This window comes from Rhinolophus sinicus, linkage group LG04 (genome assembly GCF_036562045.2).
Source record: "Rhinolophus sinicus isolate RSC01 linkage group LG04, ASM3656204v1, whole genome shotgun sequence".
NCBI lineage: Eukaryota > Metazoa > Chordata > Mammalia > Chiroptera > Rhinolophidae > Rhinolophus > Rhinolophus sinicus.
Genome location: NC_133754.1, coordinates 88733405 through 88756834, shown reverse-complemented (window position 1 = coordinate 88756834; position 23430 = coordinate 88733405). Strand labels below are relative to the sequence as shown.

Here is a 23430-nt window from a genome sequence, read left to right as displayed (position 1 = left end):
ATTCATTGTATTCAATGCCCACCAAAGCAGTGTAATGCTGTAGTGAAGACATGAGCTACAAAGCCAGACAACTTAGACTATAATCTCAACCCTACCACTTAAAATCCATGTTACACTGGGCAAATTATTTAACTTGCCCAGTGTCTTCATTGTGCCTCAGTGTCTTCATTGGCAAACTAAGGGTGATTGCTAAATGACCCACTTCAAAGCGTTGTTTTGAGCCTCAAATGACTTCACGAATATTTAGCATTTAGAACAGTGCCTGGAAGATAGTTCTAAAAATTTATTACTTATTATCATTGTCATTATTCTTATTTGCTAGGTACTAAGTTTCCAAATAAATAAGCCACTTAGGAATTACATGGTTATGTTTAGAATATAGAATGCAAGAACAAGAATTTTTGTCTTTTTCATCACCCATGACCTTTAACAGTCAATTACTTATTTTGGACACTCAAAAAATGTTCACTAAATAAGTCAATGAATGAATTAATTAAATTAATCTAAAGCTAGTCAGGAAGTCAGCCAGGCATATGGATAATTTCCAAATTGTTGATTTGAATGCAAATATCGATTTTTTTGGTTTAAAAATTATATCTTGAAACTAATAGGTAAAGAAAACTTTTTGTTTTATATCTTGTGTTTTTATTACTGGAGAAAGAATTTTATAAAGTTTATTCTGATAAATATCAGAACATTTCATCATGTCATTACAAAATCTTGAGTGCATACATTATAACCAAAGTGTTTGTATGTGAACCAGGTATTGTGAAAATTTTTAAGAAGTAACTTGCTGCCATCTTAAATATTGCAAAGAGATTGTTCATAGAATTTATGCATCAAATAAAACAGAAGTATCATTTCTATAGCAAATCTATAGAGGATAGCTTATGCCTGAATTGACTGAGCATCTTCTGTGTTATTTTTTTGAGGTTGTATCTTACTTGATAAATGAATTAATTTGTTTCCTGAATAGTTAATGTGAGTAGGCATTTGAAAATAAATCCATTCAAACTTTAAAGTTTAACTATTATAGATTTACCTGTAGAACGCTCACATATTTAAATCATAAATTGTAAAAGTGCTTTATGTTGTAATTATAAATATGATAGGTAATTAATTCACCAAAAGGAAAACAGGCAAACAACAATAACGAAAAAGGACAAAATGAGGTTTAACACTCACTGGAGTAATGGGATATCAAAACTGTGCCTAAACCCTAGTTATAAATGAGCCTTTAAATTTTTCCTTTGTGAGGGTCAAATATATGGTGATGGAAAGAGAACTGACTCTGGGTGGTGAACATACAATGCAATCATATATAGATGATATATTATAGAAATGTACACTTAAAACTTATATAATTTTACTAACTAATGTCACCCCAATAAATGTAATAAAAAAAGTTTGGGACGGCAGGTTAGATCAGTTGGTTAGAGCTCAGTGCTCTTAACAACAAGGTTGCCAGTTTGATCCCCACATGGGCCACTTGTGAGCTGTGCCTTCCACAACTAGATTGAAACAACTACTTGACTTGGAGCTGATGGGTCCTGGAAAAACACACTTAAAATAATTTTTTTTTAAGTTAAAAAAATAGATAAAAAAGTTTAATTCTAAAAAAAAAATATGCCTTTGTTTAGCAAAGTTCATCTAAAATAATTCCATAAGACAGTTCCAGCTGACTTTATGATTTGAAATCCATCGCGTTAATGTGGAGGATGGCTTCCCTTGGGCTACAGGCCATGGTCACTGGCTGTTGTACTCTTTGGCCCATAGCACCCTAAGTGAAGGATACACAAGTGAAAAAGGATCCAGTGTCAACTCTATCTTCTATGAATAGTAACAGTGTCAGCTGGTGTGAGCTGTAACTCCTTGGCCCAGGTCCTGGTAAGCATTAATAATTCCAAATGAGTAAGGTTACATATGCAAAGCAGGCTACCCCAACAAATCCCAAACTTTTTGGTCTCAGGATGTTTTTACTCTTAAAAGTTGTCAAGGATCCCAAAGAGCTCTTGTTTATGTGGCTATATCTATCAATATTTACCATCTTAATTTTAATTTAACCCAGGAAATTTATTTAGTTACATTAAAAGTAACTATAATAACCTATTACATGTTAACATAATAATATACTTTTATGAAAAACATTATTTCCAAAACAAAAATCACTAGTGAGAAGAGTAACACTGTTTTATGCTTTTGTAAATCTGTTTCATGTCTAACTTGATAGAAGACAGCAATACTGTCATACCTGCTTCTGCATTCAGTCTGTTGCAATATGCGTTTTGGTTGAAGTATGTGAAGAAAATATGTGCAGACATGTAGTTAGGAAAGAGGGGAGTATTTTATTAGCCTTTTCAGATAATTATGGATATTTGTCTTTGGTACTATACCAAAACTCGACCAGTGGTAGTTTCTTAAAGATTTGCTGCAATGTGGAATCTGAAACCATATCAATATCAATGAACTTTTCATCCTCTTACTTTGCAATACATTGGTCTATTGTGAATGTGGGATGAATCATTACCCGTGCAAGATTTTGTCCTGGCACGTGTTGATCATTTGAAAAAAGGTTGGTTCACTGAGTTGTGTATCAATTCCAAATGTTGGCATATTTACTATGAAACATTTTTACAATGACATTTGTTAATATTACCACTTATTTCATCAGAAAAACCTTTCAGTACTGGGGAGCTGTCCAGCTCAGGGTGGCAGATAAGGTTTCCAAAATTCTCATTTCCGCTGGAAAGCGCCAGTTGTATCGTTTTATCAACAAATAGTGTCAATTGTTTACCTTGAAACGACAGGGTCACTTTGTTCATTTTTGAGACAATGTCTACCAAATACCCAAGTCAGAAAACCACAGTTTGTCTATCAGTTCTTTGAAGTGAAAATGGTGACACATGAAAAACAAAGCAGCTAGTTCAGCTGGCATCTCGATCACACAATTGTTTTCCTCAAGACTACTATCCTTCTATTGCAGCACAAAGCACTTTATGAACACATCTCATTTCATCACACAGAGTATTAAAAAGACATATACTTGTGGGTTGAGTTTTGCTGAAATTAATACTGCTTCATCAAGAACATTCTTAAGTAAAATTGGCTTGTGCTCTGTGTGTGTGTGTGTGTGTGTGTGTGTGTGGAGGCGGGTATTGCGGTGAAGAATTCAATGACTAGTTTGGTGCCATAGCATTGATTCTTTCTAAGTTCTAGCAGTTTCACCCACCATTGCTTTTGATCATAAGTGCAGATATCTACACAAGGTAAAAACAAAAACAAAGTCTTCATATTATTATGAAAATAGTCTTGGCCTCACAGATCCCCTGAAAGGGTCTTGTGATCCCAGAAGTCTGTTGACCAAATTTGAGAACCGCTAGACTAAATGCTGCAGAAAGAAAGAAACTAGTCAAGCCATAAGTGATGATGACTGAAAAATAAGAATTTGTTTTTACTCGTATGTAGTAATTTATAATATAATTTCTAAAGCATCACCTTATTTGACCCTCATAATGCCCCCGTGAGGTGGCAGGTAAAGCTGGTATTCTTTTTCACACATAAAAGAAACATCCTTTGAACTAAGTGAAATGACATGCTCATCATCTTAGTGGACAAGTGATGGAGTTAGCATCAAAACCAGACTTTCTAACTCAAGGGCAGAATTTTTCCCACAAGACCACATTTTGTCTCTGCCCTACCATGGAAGAGAGATCTGCTTCTCACTTTCTTCCTTAATATGTCTGTAGCCTGTCCTCTATTGAGCCCCACCCCCAACCCTCACCTTGTGCTGAATTTAACAGGAACCTTCACGTAGTGGACAGCATAAGGAACTATAACAAATGGCCCAGAAAGGAGTTGAAAGTTTGGGAGATTTTCTCCACAGGAAATGAAGTGACAACAGCCACCGGGAAGATGGGAAATGGTAAACAGAGGGCATCTCAGCAGACTGCTTGATGCTATTCTGTATAGGCCATGGTGATGCCTTAGGAGCTGATAGAGCAACTGCTTGTAAGCAACGTGTATCCCTAGACGACTCCAGGCATTGGCGCTACCCCACCAACATAGACGTTTTATGTCAGGACTGTTATGTGGAGAGAAACAAACTTCTTTGTTCTTTAAGCCACCTCACTGTTACAACAGCTTAGTTTTGCCCTGATTTAATATGCCTTCATTCCTTCAAAATTTTAGCTCCTTGTTCACTCTTCCTCTCCCCAATCCTAATCCAGGGAAAATTCTTCATGATTTTAATACCCATAGAGGTGATCCTTCCACCCCTCTACTTTTCATTGAAAGTACATTTAACAAGATCACCTTTGACCTCCACATTTTTATATCAACTGGTCACTTCTCAGTACTCTGTTCACTGGACCTCAGTACTCCAGTGAACAGAGTACTGAAAAGTGACCCTTTGATTTATCAGTAGTATCTGATCAGTCTCTTTGAAACACCTTTCGCATTTGGTTTCTGGAACACTACACTCCCCTGGCTTTCCTCCCATTTCTCTGGCATCTGCTTTGTTGGTTTCTTCACATCTCCCCAACCAAAACTCAGGTTTTGTACGATTTCCTTTTTCTAAACACACTCATGCCCTTGGTGATGTCATTCGGTCTCTTATCAATAAGCTCAATATGCTCATCAGCCCACATCTATTTCTCCAACCCAACTCTTTCTTGTCCAGAATGCTAAACTCATAGAATCAGCACCAGTTCAGTACTCATTCGGCATCTCCACTTCCATGTATAGTAGACATTTCAAACTTACCATGTCCAAAACTTAACTCCTGAATTTCCTTTCCAAACCTGCTTCTCCTGAAAGTCAATGTCAGCTCTATCTTTCCAGTTGCTCACATCCCATACTTTCTTGTATCTCCAATCCATCAGAAAATTCTGTTGACTCTACCTTCAAAATATATCTAGAATCGAACCATTTCTTAGTCATTCCATGAATGTCACTGTTGTCCAAGCCACCATCATCACACCTGCGTTATTTCAACAATGGCCTCCCAGCGACTTCTTGCTCCTAGCAGCCAAAGGGGTACTGTTAAAACATAAGTTAAATTGTGTCACTCCTATGCATCTTAGAGTAAAAGTCAAAGTTCTTCCCAGTGGCCTGCAAAGCCATGAATCCAGACCTGATAACTAGGAAGACTTCATCTCCTATTACTCTCTCTTGCTTTTTCCACTTCAAGCACATAGGCCTCTGTGCTCTTCCTGGAACATATCAGGCATGTTTTTTGCAATCAATCCTTCTGCCTAGAATGCCCTTCTCCCATATGCTACCTGACTCACTCTCTCACCTTCAAGAAAAACATAAGACAAAAAAACAAGCAGTGGAAAGACAACATGGGGTCAGGAATAGCACTGAAAGTATGTTGGCAATAATCATCCATACTAACAATGGGCCACAAACCACACTTAGGAACCACACTTTCCTGTTCTTCCCCCCATTGATTTGATTTTAGTGATGGTCTACCACGAGCAGGATGCTCTGTGGCTCGCTGATTTAATCCTCATGCTAGTTGGCCCATTTTACAGGTGACCTGTGCATATGACCTGCCGAGGGTATACGGGGCAACTGAGACTAAGATTCTTTGGGCCTTCACTCAATCCTTTACAGAACCTCAGTGGCCCAGGCACAGCGAGATTCTACACTGAGGTAAACAAGTGTGCAAACGTGCTCAGCATCCTGTCCATGGCAGATTCCGTGTGAACTTCAGGGTGAAGGAAGGCTCATAAGGCATAACCTGGTCTGAAAGGAGTTTGCAACCCAGTGGGGAAGGAGCCAAGAAATTTTAAAAATACTATAGAAGGAGTCCCCAAGTATGAGATCAGCAACTGCCACAGACACCATGTATAGTGATTGCAAGAGTTCAAGAACCGCTCACCATATCCTTAGGGGTAGGGCAGAACTGATTAGGTGGTTGTGTTGATAGTCAAGCAGTGGCCCCCAAAATGTAAGGATTCATGGGCTGACATCAATCTTGGCAAGATCTCTAACAGTTCCTGCAAAACTCCAAAATATTCCTGTCCTGTTAAACATCTTTAGTGGCATAAATAAATCACAAGCCATGTTTATCAATAAAAAATAAAAATAAATATCAAAAAAACAGTTGTAGGCAACTGGTTAGTTACATAATTTGATACTTAGATATATAAACAGGATATTGCTAAGAGCCTGTTTGCTTTTTTTTTCTTGTTTTTTAAATATTGTTTTCAATTACAGTTGACATACAAAGGTCTGACAATTATGTTTGCAAACTTGTTACAACGCTGTTGCTAACCTTTTCTGATATCAGAGGGATGATTCATTATGAATTTGTACCAACTGGAGAGTTAACCAAGTTTGCTATGCGGAAGTGCTGAAAAGGCAGCATGAAAAAGTTAGACGACCTGAACTTTTCACCAATTCATGGCTCTTGCATCACGACAACGCACCAGCTCACAGGGCACTGTCTGAGAGGGAGTTTGTAGCCAGTACCTCCTCCCTGATCTGGTACCCAATGACTTCTTTCTTTACCTGAAGATAAAGAAAATATTGAAAGGAAGACATTTTGATGACATTCAGGACATCAAGTGTAATACGACAACAGCTCTGATGGCCATTCCAGAAACAGAGTTCCAAAATTGCTTTGAAGGGTGGACTAGGTGCTGGTGTCAGTGCATAACTTCCCAAGGGGAGTCCTTCATAGGTGACCATAGTGATATTCAGCAATGAGGTATGCAGCACTTTTTCTAGGATGAGTTTGCAAACTTAATTGTCAGACCTCGTATAATATTATATTAGTTTCAGGTTTATATTGGTTTCTCCACATTTCCCCAATCAAAACTCAGGTTTTGTACCATTTCCTTTTTCTAAATACACTCATGCCCTTGGTGATTCCATTCGGTCTCTTAATTTTATCAATAAGCTCAATCAACATAGTGATTAGATATTTATATAACATGATCACCCCTATAAGTCTAATATCTGACACCATACATAGTTATTACAATATTATTGACTACATTTTCCATTCTCACCTTACATCCCTGTGACTGTTTTCTCACATATTTTTTCTTTCTTTCATCTCTCTCTCTCTCCTTTCCTTTCACACACACATACACAAACACACACACACACACACACACCATAAAATCTACAATTTAAGTGTACAGTTCAGTGGCATTAAGTACATTCACATTGTTGTTCAACTGTCACCACTACCCATCACTAGAATTTTTTCATCTTCTCTAACTTACAGTATGTACCTATTAAATGCTAAATCTCCATTTTCTCCTCCCCCAAGTACCTGGAAACCATCTATTTGTTTCTGTGATTTTGACAGCTCTAGGTTCCTCATATGAGTGGAATCATACAGTATTTCTCCTTTTGTGTCTGACTTATTTCATTTGGCACAATATCCTCAAGGTTCATCCATGTTGTAGCGTCAAAATTTCATTCCTTTTTAAGGCTGAATAATATTCCATTGTATGTATATGCCAAATTTTGTTTATTCATCCATCCGTGCCTGGGGAAAAACTGCAAGGATTCTTATGACTTAACTTGGCAAATCACAGATCATTATTCCTATTACATTCTATTGGTCAAGAAAGTCACTAAGGCTAATCCAGATTCAAAGGAAGGGATACTAAATTCCACTTTTCAATGGAAGGAGGAGCAAAGAATTTGACTAATATTATCTGTAATCTACCAGAGGCTGATATCTGTCTGATATATTCATTTTTGGAGGGGATTAGCATTTTAATAAGAGAAATGCAAAAGAGACCAATATACTTGTAATAGTCAGTTCCTAACATTCAAAATACGATTATGATGTAAGGCCATATGCTTGCACGTCAGATCTTTATGTTTTCTTTAAGAATATGAAGGACTAGGGCTAGACCATAAATTATAGATTTTAAAGAATGGAGGGTAGCAATCTTTTTCTCCCTGTCCCTTAGGGATAGTTGTAAATAGAGAGGGAAAGAGTAAGCGAAATGTCAGTTTTTCTTCTCTGTGATCTTCAGCCTGGAGGAGGAATGTTCACTAGATGAGTGAGGGCAATGTTGAAGGCAGAGGAGGATCCTTTTGTCCTGTCCCAGCCTTGTCACACTTCCCATTTGTGGCTCTGAGAGGGCGGTTGCCTTGAAGAGTCCCCTGAATCAAAACACACTTGGTATTATAATATGGTACGGTCAGGCAGAGGGGGCTCTTCGCCACCCTTGGTTCCTGTGTGTGGACTCCAGATTTCTGACCTGCCTGGTCCCTGGGTACCACATGGATTCAAGGAAACTTGTCTTCTTACAATGTGGCACAAGCCACACACATCAACCTCCTACTTCTGGAGATCTTAAGTAAAAAATAAGAAGGAAAAAGCTGACTGAGAAGCCAGCCATTTGAACCAAGACAGACTAAACATGATGTAAAAGGATTGAACTGTTTTGAACCAGATTGAATGTTTAATGAATTCTTTACAGACCTATATCCCAACTAGTAAGAGTTTTGTGAAGAAAATAGGAATTAAAAAAAAAAAAAGGAAGAAAGAATAAAAGAAAAAGAGAGAAAGCAAGAGAAGGAAGGAAAGAAAGAAGGGGGGAAAGAAAAAGAAGAAAGTTAAGAAATATTTTTTTTTTTCACATCTTAATTGGAGTGAGTTCAATTTTTGATTCTGCTACAGTATATACTGTATCATACTAAATAAAACCACAAGGTGGGTTCTTGAGTTTCAAACAGCTTCAAACATCAAACACAGGGACAGTCTGGAAAGAAAGAGGAAAAGAAACTGGGAGAGTTCAAACCAGACTTGGGTATGGGATAAGCACAGGGCTGCCCAGGGCAGGGTGGGGCAAAGGACAGGATCCAGTTAGTTACAGCAGCTCTTACCCCCATCAGGGTCCTGAGAAGGAGTTATGGGTGAAGACAAACTGGATCTACCCTAACTATATCATTCCATCTTATAACCTAACTGTATTAGTTTTTTTAGAAAAATAAAAGGAAGGCCTACTTCATAATTCATTTCTAGGAATATTCTCCACTTTATTGTAAATTGTGAAGAAATATCAGACAATCTTCAGGGGAAAAGCTGACTTTCTAACAATAAATAAGTAGAAGAAGTATGGAAAATAAATTAGATAGGCTGTCATTAAGGATGTTTGGGAGTCTGACAAAATAGCCAGTTTGGGGGAGTTAGCACCCTCCAGGCTGAGTATACAATATTTTTGTGTGGACTGGAGGCAGGAGAATGGTGCTGACCTGGAATGGGGCAGGGGAGGGCCCCCCCGTGTCTGGGTACCCTTCCTTTCAGCTAGGAAGAAGTGGCAATACGAAGTCCTGTCAGGTTCTGATGCTGCAATAACTACTGGTATAACCTGTTCCACTACATGGGAACCCTGCGAAAGGGAATTTTGATGTGTGGATTCTCTTATTAGAGTTTGTAACGTCTAAGTGGGTTGATTTACACTACTGTAGAATTCATACACATCAGCTTGGTGCCTTTTTTTCCTTGCATAACCATTTATTTCACATGAATCATGCCATCTTTTTACAGTACAAAGATTTGGGGAAAGACTATTTTCTGGTTTGCTTAAATATATTGAAACTATTTTGTTTTACTGATATGAGGAGAGAAGCTTTCACTTAAGTATTCATTTATTGGGCACTTATGTGTTAATTGCTGTTCTGACTCCATGGGACACTGAGATCAAAGACATTCTCCTTGAACTCAATGCTTCTCTGGGCTCTTCCTTCTCCCCAACTCAGGCTCAACACCTCTGAGGAACCTGCTTGCTCTGGCTCCAGCCTAAGGCTAGCTTCCGGGGAAATATCACACTCCACAAAGATACGCCATCCAAAAGGATGACTTTTTTTTTTTTGGATGATAACTTTTGATATTAAGTAAAGCAGTTGTTTAGCTCTGCACTGTCTTGAAGCTCTTCACTGCTGAATTGCATCTTGACTTTTTCTTTCCTCAAGTCCATGTTGCACTTTTCTTTATTTTGCTTTTAGTCAGACTTATTGAGGTTTACTATACGTATAATTCTCCCATTTTACTGTACAGTGCTGAGTTTTGACAAACACGTCATCCAGTTACTGCCATCACAATTAAGAGGGAGAGCAGTTTCTTCACCCCCCCAAAATTCCTCATGTCCTTTTGTAGTCAACCTCCTCATACCACCAGCCCCAGGCAAATACTGACCTATTTTTGGTGTCTATAGTTTTGCCTATTCCAGAATGTTATATAAATGGAATCATAGCAGATAGCATTTTATATCTGATTTCTTTCACTAGCACAATGAAATTGATATTCATCCGTGTCGTTGAGTGTATTTCCATCTTATGGATATACTGCAGTTGATTTATCCATTTACCAGTTGAAGAATATTTGAGTTTTTCATCTTAGATGACTATGAACAAAGCCACTATAACATTTGCATACAGGTCCTTGAACATAAGTTTTCATTTATCTTGGGTCATTATCTTAGGATTGCTGAGTTGTATGATAAGCAAATGCTTAATATTATACACAACAGTAAACTGTTTTCCGAAGTGGTTGTACCATTTTGCATTCCTACCAATGTATGGGAGTTCTAACTGCTCTGTATCTTCACCAGCACTTGGTATTGCCAGTGTTTGTGGAGTTTTAAAAAAATCTTATTCATGTTAATAGATGTAAGTACCCCAGTGTATTTTAAATTTTCATTTTCCTAATGACTCATGATGTTGAGCATCTTTTCATGTGCTTATCTCTTTTTAGTGAAATGTCTGTTCAATTATTTTGCCATTTAATGAATAGTTTGCTTTATTATTGGGTTTTGAGAATTCTTTACATATTCTAGATCCAAGTTCTTTATCAGAAATATGCCTTGCAAATATTTTCTCCCAAGTCTGTAGTGTGTCTTTTAATTTTCTTAGTTTCTGTCTTGGTCAATTTGGGCTGCTCTAACAAAATACCATTGACTGGGTGGCTCAAACAACAGGCATTTATTTCTCACAGTTCTAGAGGCTGCAAGTCCGAGATCAGGTGCCAGCAGTTCCTGGTGAGAGCCCTCTTTCTGGCTTGTAGATGGCCACTTTTTCTCTCTGTTCTCATATATTGGGAGACAGAGAGAGAGATCAAGCTCTCTGGTCTCTTCTTACAAAGGCACTAACCCTATCATGAGGATCCCACCTTCATCACCTCATCTAATTACTTCCCAAAGGTCCCATTTTGATTGGGATTTCAGATAATCTATATAAATCAATTTGAAGAGAATTGACATCTTAACAATATAGTCTTCTGCTCCTTGATCATGGCATTTCTATTATTCAAATCTTCTTTAACTCCCTCAGTAACATTTGTTACAGGTCTTGCACATCTTTTGCTTAATTTATCCCTAAGTATTTTATATTTTATATTTTACATGATAGTTCTTAAATTTGATTTCTGATTCTTCATTGTTAATATAAAAATGATTTTGTGTACTGACCTTTAATACTGTGAACTTGCTAAACTCACTTATTTGTTCTAATAGATTTTTGTAGATTCCTTAGGATTGTCTGTGAATAAAGATAGTTACTTCTTCCTTTCCAATTTAACTATCTTTTATTGACTTTTCTTGATTTTATTGGTTGCACCAACTAGAACTTCCAGAAATATGACTAAAAGTGCTGAGAATGAATATCCTTGCTTCTCGCAAGTCTTAGTCTTTCACCATTGTATTAGTCTGCTAGGGCTGCCATAACAGAGCACCAAAGATTGGGGGGGCTTAAACAACAGAAATTTATTTTCTGAAATCAAGGTGTCAGCAGGTTGGTTTTTTCCTGAGGCCTCTCTTCTTGGCTTGCAGACAGCTGTCTTCTCCCTGTGTCTTCACATGGTCTTCCTTGTATGTGTCCTAATCTCCTCCTCTTTAAGGACACCAGTCATACTGGATTAGGACCCACCCTAACAACCTCTTTTTAATTTAATTAACTCTTTACAGAGCTTTCTACAAAAACAATCTCATTATGAAGTATGAATGGTTAGGATTTCAACATATGAATTTGGAGCAGGGCATGATTCAGCCCATAACAATAATTAATATGGTGTCAGCCGTAGGTTTTCATAAATGCCCTTTATCAGATTGTTAAAATTCCCTTTTATTTCTAGTTTGCTTAAAGTTTTTGTTTAAATCATGGATGAGTGCTGAATTTTGTCAATTTTTTTTCTGCATCTATTATGATGATTGTATGTGTTTCCTTTTTCCATCTGTTAATACGGTGAATTACACTGATTGATTTATTTTTCCAATTTTAAGCCGACTTTGTATATATGGGAACAACCTATTCAGTTATGAGATATCCTTTTTATATGTCGCCAATTTTTGTGAAAATATTACAAAATATCTTTGTGCTGCACCACACATTGAAGATGTATTTGTAAGTAGGAGAGATGCTATAGAAAAGTTTAATCAAAATTCATTTACTATAAAATTCAGAATAAATATATTCTTTCAAAATACCTAGGCAAATATCAAAATTAACAGTTCAAAGAATTGAAAGTGGTTGGAAGCAGGACTAGAGGGTAAGGTTCTTCTTGTTGCCATTTTTGTACCATTTGAACTTTTTAATTATGTGCACATTACTTCTGCAGAAGTAAAATAATTTGTTAACTGAAAGAAAAAAAAAGTAAATGCTCCCCATGCAGATACGTTACTTGTATTTAGTTTCAATTACAACTCTGATTCAGCTGTGTCGGTACATGGTGTGCAAACAACTGGAACAGTGACTGTTTTTTCTCCTGAATAGGTAACTAACTCCCAAAATAATTTACTTTTTACCCATGATTTATGAATTCTGTTATTTATGTTAGAATATTCCTACTCTATCTGTCCTTGCCCTGGTACCACACTGATTTGAAAATGAGTTTACTGCGGTGGAGAAAAAGGAGTAGGATGTACAAAGACACAAGCTTATAAAAGCTGGTGGCTAGTAAATGTGTGGTTCGGAGGAATCTGAGTAAAGACTGTTGCAACCGCAACAATAAGGTGCATTAGTAAAAACGAAGCCCTTCACACCTATTCCTTCGTGAGCAAGCGCGAGGCTTCACAAGCTGAAACCCCTTGGTGAGACGGAGACACCGCGCCCAAGGATAAGCCAGCAGAGGGCGAGGGGCTCGCGCGCTTTTATTTCTGGCGCCTGCGCAAGCACAGGAAGCGACGGTGATTCCCTCGGGGCGGGGCGAACGTCACTTACAGCGGTGGCCCCCACGATCACCTCGCGCTACGATGGCCAGCGCGGAGGCGCGCGCGCGGCGGCCCGGAGTCGGGGTAGGAGTAGTGGTGACTAGCTGCAGGCATCCTCGTTGTGTCCTCCTGGGGAAGAGGAAAGGGTCATTTGGAGCTGGCAGTTTCCAACTTCCTGGGGGTCACTTGGAGTTCGGGTGAGCAGCCCCGTGATCAACCCGGGGAAGGAGGAACGTGCACAGAAGGACGGGCTCGCGTCCTCCGTCCGTGTGTCCGTGCGTAAGAGCGCCGACGCTGCGTCGTTTGCCGCGCGTTCCTCCGTTCCTCCCCCTCGGGCCGCTGCGCCCCGCAGGAGCCGGCCGGCAGGGGGCGCTGAGCTGCGTGAGGGTGGAAGGAGGATCTCCTCACTGGGTTGGGAGCTACAGCGATGCTCCAGCTCTGCGCCAGCTTTGCTGCGGCTGCGGGTTGATTGTGAGATGGGTTTTTCTTAGTGCTCACACAGAAGAGACAGAAAGGGTGTGTTTATAAACCTCAACCAATCCAGTGTTGTCAGTTAAGACATTTGCACGGTTTCCCGGTGATTTAAATGTTCGCAGATAAATTTACTAGTTCCTGCCCACGTAGATTTAGTTGCGTTCTAAGGAAGCAAATGGGCTATTAACATTCTGAGCCCCAGTTTTCCATCTTTAAAATGGGGAAGTAGGAGAAGTACTCTTGAAAGTCCCTCTCTGCTTTGGCCTTCTGTGATTTGATGATACGTCAGACTGACAAAGTTGGACAGTTAAGAGGCAGCTCTAAACAGGGTGAAGAAAACCTGAGATTGTGCTAAAAGGTGGATTCTGAAGTGAGAATAAGGTTCAAGTCAATAGCAGATACACAGCATTGAAAGCATTCAGATCCAGTGCTAGTTTTTCCTTTAGTATAATATAAAAAGTTTCAAACATATATAAAAGCAGTGAAAATAGTGAATCCTCATGTTCCCATCACTCAGCTTGTTGTTGTCTTATCTTTAGCACTCTTCCCCACGCCCTAACAAACACACACAACCCTTGTTTTCTATACTATTTCATTACAAAGGAAATCTCAGACATCCTATCATACCACCCCTAAATAGTTAAGTATGTCTCTGTAATACACTTTTAAAAACATAACCACAATACTATTTTCACATGTAACAAAATAATTCTTTAATCATACCCAGTCTTTGCTGTTTTCCCCAGTTGTCTTGAAAATGTCTTTTTACTGCTTGTACCAATCGATATCAAAGGAAGAGCACATGTTGTATGTGGTTAATACATTTTTTAAATCTTTCAATCTTAACAGTGACTCCACTCTCCCCCTTCCCCCCCACGCTATGTTGAAGACTATGCGTCCACCTATTTCTTACAAAGTGGTAGTTACAAGTAGAGGCTCAGTACTACTGCCTTTTAATCAGACTTCCTTCTTTATGAACTATGGAATTCTTATCTTTTAGCACATGGAAATTTTTAAACAGTCTTCAGAATTTTAAAAAGCATCAAGAAGTTTATTATTTTCAGATAATTAAGATAAGCCATCAGTTAAAAATAAATTTCTGGATTAAAAAGCAAATGGCATGCCAGCCTGGTGGCTCAGGTGGTTGGAACGCCATGCTCCTAATGCCGAGGTCGCGGAGGTCACATGAGCCAGTGAGCTGCACCCTCTATAGCTAATATTCTGAACAACAGCTCTTCCTGGAGCTGGGCTGCTTTGAGCAGCCAAAGGTTGGCGTGAGCTGCCGCGGGCTGCCGAGTGCTGTCGCTGGCTACTGTGTGTTGCCATGAGCGGCCCACTGATGACCAGCGACCGACTACCTCAGTACAGCATGGGCCAGGGAGCTGTGTCCTACACAACTAGACTGAGAAACAACAGCTTGAACTGGAGTGAGGAGGGAGGAAGGCAGAAGAAGGGGGGAAAAAAAAGCCAATGGCCCAGACAGACACTCCATATTGCATTTTGTCAATTGTTGGTGGGCATTTAGCCAAACTTAGATCACAAACTAAGTACTAGAATGTATAATTGCTAGCGAGACCTATCTTAACAATAGCAAAAGAAAATGTTGGAATCTTGACTCAGCAACAAAAAGCCAACATGAACTTTAGTGAGCTTTTTACTAAGTACTAGATATTATGCTAAGCTCTTCACATGTCTGCTTTTACTTATCTTTATATAACTGATACACTGAGTGGGCTAAATCTGACGGAAAACAAACAGGAATTGGCTTTATTTTCTCCTTCTGTTGTCTTGAAACATGATTTGTCTCCCTTCTCTACTGCTCCATGACATTTCCTGCAAATTCTATTATTTTCCTGTCTTTTGATTTTAAAAATAAATCTCATTTTGGTCATTATGATCCACTTCCAAGCATTTATCTTTCTCCTGTGGTGGGGAAGGGAGGTTGGGCCATTGTTTTTCTCTTTCTCCACCTCCTCTCACTGTTTCTGGTTTCCTTTCTTTTCCCGTGTGTTGGTGAAGGAGGGGAAGGGGCAATCCTTTTACAGGACTGGTTCTGCTGTGGTCCGTCCATTGGTGCCCTCTGGGTGTGGTATTCACATGTACTCTCTTTCTTTGTGGTATGTTTGTTGGTTATCTGAAAGTCCTTCAAGGATTTCTACACTGCATAGTTCCCTGACATAGGTGGCTGACATTGTGACACTGACCCCCCACTGTTAGCTCTAGCATTTAGCACACCACCCTACATTTTCTTTCTGCTGGAATCCCCAGCAGTCTGTTACAGCATCTGCTTGGCCCAAAGGAAATTCACAATGGGAATAATGCTTTCACTGCTGCCCTTTTTCCTTGCTCAACCATTGTGGGCTGCTCTACCCAGTCTCCTTCCTTCCCACAGTGGGAATAAGCACCAACCTCTGTATTCACATGCATCCCTACACACCAAGTGATACATTTCAGACTCACTCAAGAGCTCTTACCCTCCTACCACCTCTACTCTGATGCATTGGGTAAACGCCTGTGAGTTTCCACAACTCACCATGCACGTCTTCCACAGGTAACTCCTTCTTGGGAGTCACACCCAGTCTCTAGGACTAATTCTCCTGGAGTACCCCTCACTGGCTTGGGGGCAGAATTGGCCCCTCATTAGGAGGAAGGGAAACATTCCTACCAGGCTGAAAACTCACAACATTCCTCCCTATCAAAGATCTGTCTTTCTATGTAGACTGGGTGGGGTAAGGGTCAAAAGACTGGTCTGGCCTTCCTTAGCAAACCCTAGAGTTCACATGGCATCTGTTTGCTCTTTTTGTCCTCTTTGTAATTTAGAGGTGTGTACTGCCTATTGTGCTCAATTATGAGGCTTAAACCCAAATTCTGAGAATACAGGAAAAGACATAGTCCAGCTCTTGATACATTACAACAACCCCATGAGAAATTAACATTATTCTCTTTCTACTTATCCAAGGTGGAAAGTAATGGACTTCGAATTCAAACTAGGTCTAGTTGACTCCAAACCCTATGCTCTTAACTAATATATTAAATTGCCTCCTGGTTACAAACTGCTACCAGTCATGTGAATTAGTGCTGAATTGGCTAAATGTTCATTTTGTTGTCGTCGTTCAATATGAAATCCTTTTTTCTTCAGATAATTAGATATAGGATATGCGGAATGTCAAAGGCAGGGTTTGATTTATTGTTTTAAAGCATGAACCCATTACAGTTCTTTTTGCTTTACACTAGAAGTTGCTAGCCAAGTATTTCCGGCAAAAAAAAATTACATAAATAGAACTGAATATAATAGTGTGTTTCTGTTTTCCAGTGAAAGCTGGGAGGAATGTGCTCAAAGGGAAACCTGGGAAGAAGCAGCACTTCACCTGAAAAATGTTCGTTTTGCCTCGGTTGTGAATTCTTTCGTTGAGAAAGAGAATTACCATTATGTCACTATATTAATGAAAGGAGAGGTGGATGTGACTCAAGATTCAGAACCAAAGAATGTAGAGCCTGAAAAAAATGAAAGTAAGAGAATTATTTATAATCATGTTTTTTGTTTGTTTGTTTTTTAAGGAGAGCATATCATCTGAAGGAATATTACATTGTGTTGCCAGGTGAGCAGAATTAGATTCTCTTCAGATAGAACTTAAGTAAATATACTTAAATCCTGGAGTCGCAAGGACATAGCAGGAAAGAGTACTGGCTGTGGAGCCACACTAACGGCTTTGCATTCTGATTCTTCCACTTAGAGCTTTGTGACCTTGGGCAAGTTTTCATCATCTCTAGGCCTCTTTTCTCATCTATGATAATAGTAACTGCCTCAGATGATTGTTGTAAGGGGAAAATAAGTTAATACATATAAAGAACCCAATGAACACAGTAAGTATTCAGTAAATGTTTTCCTATTGGTGTTTAATTTTATTACAAACTATGATTTTTAGCAAAACATTAAACTGCCTTCCTCAGTTTTCTCACCTGTGCAAGAGAGGTAGTAACTTTCATAGAGAATGATTAACCTGACAAAACAGTTAGATTGAGTGCTCTGAAAGCTTTAATGGCGATAACTGTTATTTATTATTTATTGCATGTTAAGCATTGTTCTAAGGGTTTTGCATGTATCCTCTCCCTTCAAATTTCATAAAACTCCATGAGAAAAGGAACTAACGAGAAAAATATCAAACTTACTGAATATATCATTTGCCATATGAAATCTTGAAATCTTATTCAATAACTCTCATGTACTGGAACTCCCCTCTAAACATTTAATTTCTTTTCTAATGTGGAAGAATCTTTTCATTTAACAAATACTCATTGAGTACTGTGTGCTGGACACTGTTTGAGGCAGGCCCTGAAGAAACAGTGGTATGTAAAGCAAGTCCCTGCCCTCCTGGGCTTTACATTTTAGTGGGTGCAAAGGCAGCAAAGTAGCAGATGTTTTACAATAGTAATGATAAGGAATAAGAAGAAAAATAAAGCTGTGTAAGGGTAGTGGTGCGTGTGTGCTGACAGGGTGGTCAGGAAGGGCCTCTGAGAAGGGGATATGTATGCAGAGGCCTGAGGAAGTGATATTTGTAGAATGACTAAGTCATGTCTAAAATGTTTTACAGATTGATTTGATTGAATGAACAGACAGGCATGTCCTACCCAAAAGCCTATTCAGTCATATAAAATGTTTTATAAAATAAGTAACTTCTTGGAATCACCTAAAATGAACTAGCAAAATCTGAGCTATATTTACTCACAACAGTTCTGACACCAAATGTATGGGGTTATTCCCCGTATCAACCAATTCAACTCTCCAAACATCAATTGGCTGTCCTATAATTCAATTCAATTCTAACACTGTCTACCCAAAGTTAGGGTGGGATCCCAAAAGTTAAAGAGCTCATTTTCACAGACTGCCACCACTTCAGAGGCCACCAGGAAGTCCTGGCCTCCTATAATTTTGACCACAGGAATTTAAATCGGGGGTTCCCACAACCCCCTTCTCAGGTTCAATAATTTGCTAATATGGCCCACAGAACTCAGGAAAATACTTTACTGACATTACCAGTTTATTGTAACGGATGTAGCTCAGGAATAGCCAAATGGAAGAGCTGCAAAGGTCAAGGTATGGGGAAGGGGTATGGAGCTTTCATGCCCTCCCCAAGCAGGCAGGCCACCCTCTCAGTACCTTGATGTGTTCACCATCTCAAAACCTCTCCAAGTTGTGTAGGGTTTTTATGGAGGTTCCATTCCATAAGAACCTATGATTGATTAAATCATTGTCCATTGGTGATTAATCTCCATCTAATTAATCTCAATCCCCCGGTCCCTCCACTTAGGTGGGGCCTGGGGGTGGAGCTTAAAGTTCCAACCCTGTAATCATGCCTTGGTCTTTCTGGTGTCCAGCCCCCATCCTGAATCTATCTAGGGGCTCCCAGCCACTATTCATCTCATTAGCATAGCCTCAGGTATGGTTGAAAAGGGGCATATATGGATAACAAAAGATGCTCCTCTCGTCTCTATCACTCAGGAAATTATAAAGGTTTTACGCATTTTGTGCCAGGAAAAAGGAATGAAGATATATATATATATATATATATATATATATATATATATATATATAATCACAGTATCACACAAGAAACACCCCAAAAGTATCCAAAGGCCTTTAATTGGCCTAGGATACTATTAAAATTATTCATGCTTAAAGAAGTAGAAGGCAGGAAACATAGGTAAGAAATGTGCCAGGTTCTTTGGAGGTGTTCTGTACAACTCCCTCCTAGCTCTCACATGCCTAATTATCCCAGATAAAGGAACAGAAGGAACAGGAGAGGGGAGAGCCCGGGACAATAACAGTGGAAACAAAAATCAATAGTCTTGACATTCTGAAGCTGTGGGAAGAAGCATTCGATTAATTGTCCTTTTAGTATCAAATTGACATTTAAATGTGCATATTTCTATTTTAGGACTTTTTGTAGGGCTCAATTTACTTTTTTAGGAAGCAAAATATAGTACATACAACTGATATTTTTAAAACTAGTTTTGAGGTGTAATTTATTCCAGTAATAGCACATATTATTAAGATAGGGTACTTAACTTGAATGAACATTTCCTTATTTTTATCTTTTCTATGGGCAAAATATCTTGAGATTAGAAGAGTCAAACCTGATTAAATAGTTGTTTTTCTGCTTAGTATCCTTCATGAGAAGCAGATACCGAAAGCACTCCTTGGTAGAGAAGATGCTGAGGAGACAGCTTTTATGGAAGAAGTCTCATTCACCCAGGGGGCCACTTGCCATCTTCTGTCCTCCTTCCGCCCAGTCTGGCCTCTGCAGAATTTGAGTTGCCGAACCCTGGTTCAAATCGTAACTTCTCATCTGGTTCTTCTGAGTTGCAGACTTGTATTTATAGTTGCTTTCTAGACAGCTTCCCCTAATTCTCAGAGGGCACCTCAAATTCAGCTCAACAATTTAACTTCACATCATACCTTTTTTCCTTTAATGAACTTTGAATCCATAAAGAACAGGTATTTTGGCTCATTCATCTTTGACTCTTCCAGGCCTGACACTGCCTGGCTCATAATCAGGGTTAAAATATGTTGAAGAAAGGAACAAGAGAATGAATCTATTAATACAAGCAAACCTCTTCCTGTGAGGTTCTCTAATATGGTATCTAGATTGGCTTTTTAAAGAACTTCTAAAAGATTATTCTACTTTATGAAGTTCTATATTAGTTTTTGTTACTATATCATTGTATTGGTTTTTTCTACTAGATATAGTAGTTTGGGTAGTTTTTAATGCTTTGTGATGTTTTTTATTCATTTATATCTTTCTGAGTTTGTCCACCTTCATTTTGCTAACTTTCTGACATGCTAATAATCTCAAACCAAGCGGTATGATTTTACAAGGCCCAATGTTACTAGCAACAAATCAGATTTGATCAGAAATACCTGTTCCTCTCTCTATCCCTTAGTAATAATATAGCAGAAACTATTTTCATTTTTTTCCCCCGTTGAGCGCTCTTGCTGATAACCAGCTGCAGCCTGGCCAAGGTGTAATGCTTGGTGGGTCTTTGTTTTATTTCTACTGGAAAGATACAGTCTCTGTCCCATCTATATCAGATCCTGGATGTGGATGTCCTGCTTCAGTTTACCAGTCACTCAGCTTTCCTTCAACCATCTGATTATCATTCAGAGGGTCATCCAGACACTTCCTTTTCTAGGAGACAGAATAAACTTTACAGATAGCTCTCTTAAGACAGTTAATTCAGCGTCTTGCAGCACTTTTTTTTTGGCAGGATCTATCTATCATCTATCTATCTATCTATCTATCTATCTATCTATCATCTATCTATCTATCTATCTATCTATCTATCTATCTATCTATCTATCTATGTATCTATCTATGTATCTATCTATCTATGTATCTATCTATCTATGTATCTATCTATCTGTCTATCCTGTTTTCCCCCAAAATAAGACCTAGCCAGACAATCAGCTCTAATGCATCTCTTGGAGCAAAAATTATAGTAAAATAAGACCGGGTCTTATAGTAAAATAAGACCAGGTCTTATATTAATTTTTGCTCCAAAAAAAAGACGCTTTAGAGCTGATTGTCCAGCTAGGTCTTATTTTCGGAGAAACACGGTATCTGTCATATCTCTCTCTCTCCCCTGCCCCTCCCCTTTCTCTCTCAGTGTGTGGTCAGGGTTGCTAGCTAGTCCTTCCTGAACTTGTTCCAATTTCATGGATTCTACTTTCATGTTATTTACATTTAAATCACCAAAGAAAATACCATTCCCTAGTGTATTTTTCTAGGATTTCAAGTATTTTACAATAGACACTGTTAAATCTTTCTTGTTTCAATAGATTTCTTTTGAAAACTAACTCCTTCTGGATTTATCTTTCTAAGATATACCATGGCACAGAGTATTTTTTATTCTCTACAAAGCCGCCATTACTTTTTAAGAGATGGAAGAGATTTAAGAGATGCTTTTTAAGCATAGAAATTGTGTAATGTACCTTATTTTATGGATGAGGAAACTGTTTTATGTTAATGTAATGTAACCTGTAGTATATAAAGTTCTGTGCAATTTGTTTAGCTAAATAATTAAATGAAAATGGAATCATACAAAATCTGAGTTTTACCACAGTGTGGCCCTTGTAAACTTGGCTTCATGTTCAAATAACGACATGTTTTAAATGATCACCATTATTTTAAGATCTTCATTCTAAATGCAAATTGTTTGTATAGCCAAGCTAATGCACAGAAGCATCACTAGTGCACTTTCTTTTATCAGTAGCAAATTCTTTTTAAATCTTAACCCATTTCTTCCAAGTATAGGTTAACTTGCCAAAATAAATATCCTTTGCTTCCTCTCAACTAAAAAAATTGACTTGGTATCTTCCTTTCCTAGGTTGGGAGTGGGTTCCTTGGGAAGAATTTCCTCCACTGGACCAGCTTTTCTGGCCACTGAGTTGTTTAAAGGAACAAGGCTACAATCCATTTCAAGAAGATTTGGATCATCTGGTAGGATACAAAGGAAGTCATGTCTGGATGAAGAGGAAGATTCCCTGAGTTTTTTTTTTTAAACACCAAAAAAAGGTCTAGAGAATGAAAAACATCTACATTTCAGAACAACTCCATTTTATCCAAAAAGTTCCATATCATCACCAGTTTATTTTCAGTCTCTTAATATACTTACCACCCTTTCAGCCAGTATTTGTGAAAATTTTTCTGGGATTTTTGACATGAGTTGTATTCCAGACTCAGAAAATGTGCTAAGTGGTGCTGTTGTGGTTTATATGCTTTCCATAGTTCTCTATGATAGTTACAGTGTAGTTTGTCATTACCAGCTTGCATGGAGTAGAATGCAGAATTTGCCTTAGTGTTTCAGTTCAAATAGAGACCCTAATTCAAATGCTAACATTGTATGCCTACAGTAGAATATATCAGGTTTGTTGATTTTCCTCTTCTGTTTTATCTAAAACAAAAACTTTTTGGTACTATATATTGATAGTCCTTGAAACTAGAGTGAACAAGACAGGTTCTTAGAGGATATTTCATTTCCTAGGCTTCTGATTGGGAACCTAAACCAAGAGAAGTGAGGCAAACCTTCTAGGATCTGTATTCTATTATTAACTGGACATCTGATTTTGAAATTCTCACTTAATCTCTGTAAGATCCAGCATCCTTATATGTAAAATGAGATTACACTAGGGCAGTGGTTCTCAAAGTGTGGTCTGGGTTAAGTCCTTGAGACCTTTTGAGGATACTCAAGATCAAAGCTGTTTCTGTAATTCTAAGACAGGATTTGCCTTTTTCAGTCTCATTCTTTCATGAGTTTTCCCCACGCTACATGATATGTGATATATCAGATTGAATGCCAAAGTACAGATATGAGAATCCAGCTCTTCCATTAAACCAGACATTAATTTGCAAAAATGTAAAACAATGCCACTCTTATTTTTCTTTTGCTTTAGTAAAATAATGATTTTTCATAAAAGTTATTTATGTTAACATGTGATGGGTTTTTGTTATTTGTCAATGAATATAAAATTCTTAAAATTTCTTTGTTTTAATTGTTAATATGATAAATATCAATAGATAAAATGCTACAAAAAGAAAAACTCCTTGGGATACCCAGTAATTTTTAAGAGTATAAAGGGGTTCAAAACAAAAAGTTGAAGAGCTGCTGGATTAGACCATAAGTTCACATCCTTTTCTTTCAAGCCCACTTCTGTAAAATTCCATGCTTCTCCTGGAAGTAGTTACATTTGAATTTTGTCCTTTCAAGACACTCAGGT

The 23430-nt window shown here is 38.3% G+C and overlaps 1 protein-coding gene and 1 long non-coding RNA gene across 3 annotated transcripts; one reads left to right on the top strand and one right to left on the bottom strand.

Moving 5' to 3' along the window:
* Positions 1-1365: 1365 nt before the first annotated feature.
* LOC141571065 (uncharacterized) lies at positions 1366-13328 on the bottom strand. The gene is made up of 3 exons (XR_012495582.1): positions 13192-13328; positions 5132-8136; positions 1366-5037 (listed from the first exon to the last, which is right to left on the bottom strand). It is a non-coding gene; the product is annotated as an uncharacterized LOC141571065 (long non-coding RNA).
* NUDT15 (nudix hydrolase 15) lies at positions 13146-23145 on the top strand. Of its 2 annotated transcripts, XM_074329956.1 has the most exons (4): positions 13146-13378; positions 16969-17165; positions 17390-17519; positions 22041-22141. In XM_074329956.1, exons 1-3 carry the CDS (start codon positions 13224-13226, stop codon positions 17491-17493), a joined length of 456 nt encoding a protein of 151 aa, XP_074186057.1. In that variant the 5' UTR covers positions 13146-13223; the 3' UTR covers positions 17494-17519; positions 22041-22141. The 2 variants fall into 2 exon arrangements, with proteins under 2 accessions (XP_074186057.1, XP_019603615.2); XM_019748056.2 differs by lacking the exon at positions 17390-17519 and having other exon boundaries at positions 13149-13378; positions 22041-23145.
* The last annotated feature ends 285 nt before the right edge of the window (positions 23146-23430 follow it).

Bases quoted from the DNA above. Each gene is read 5' to 3' on its own strand.
- NUDT15 (XM_019748056.2), top strand. From the start codon at position 13,224: ATGGCCAGCGCGGAGGCGCGCGCGCGGCGGCCCGGAGTCGGGGTAGGA. The intron at 13,379-16,968 runs GTGAGCAGCCCC...TCTGTTTTCCAG, and splicing joins GGGGGTCACTTGGAGTTCGG to TGAAAGCTGGGAGGAATGTG. The intron at 17,166-22,040 runs GTAAGAGAATTA...TTCCTTTCCTAG, and splicing joins AGAGCCTGAAAAAAATGAAA to GTTGGGAGTGGGTTCCTTGG.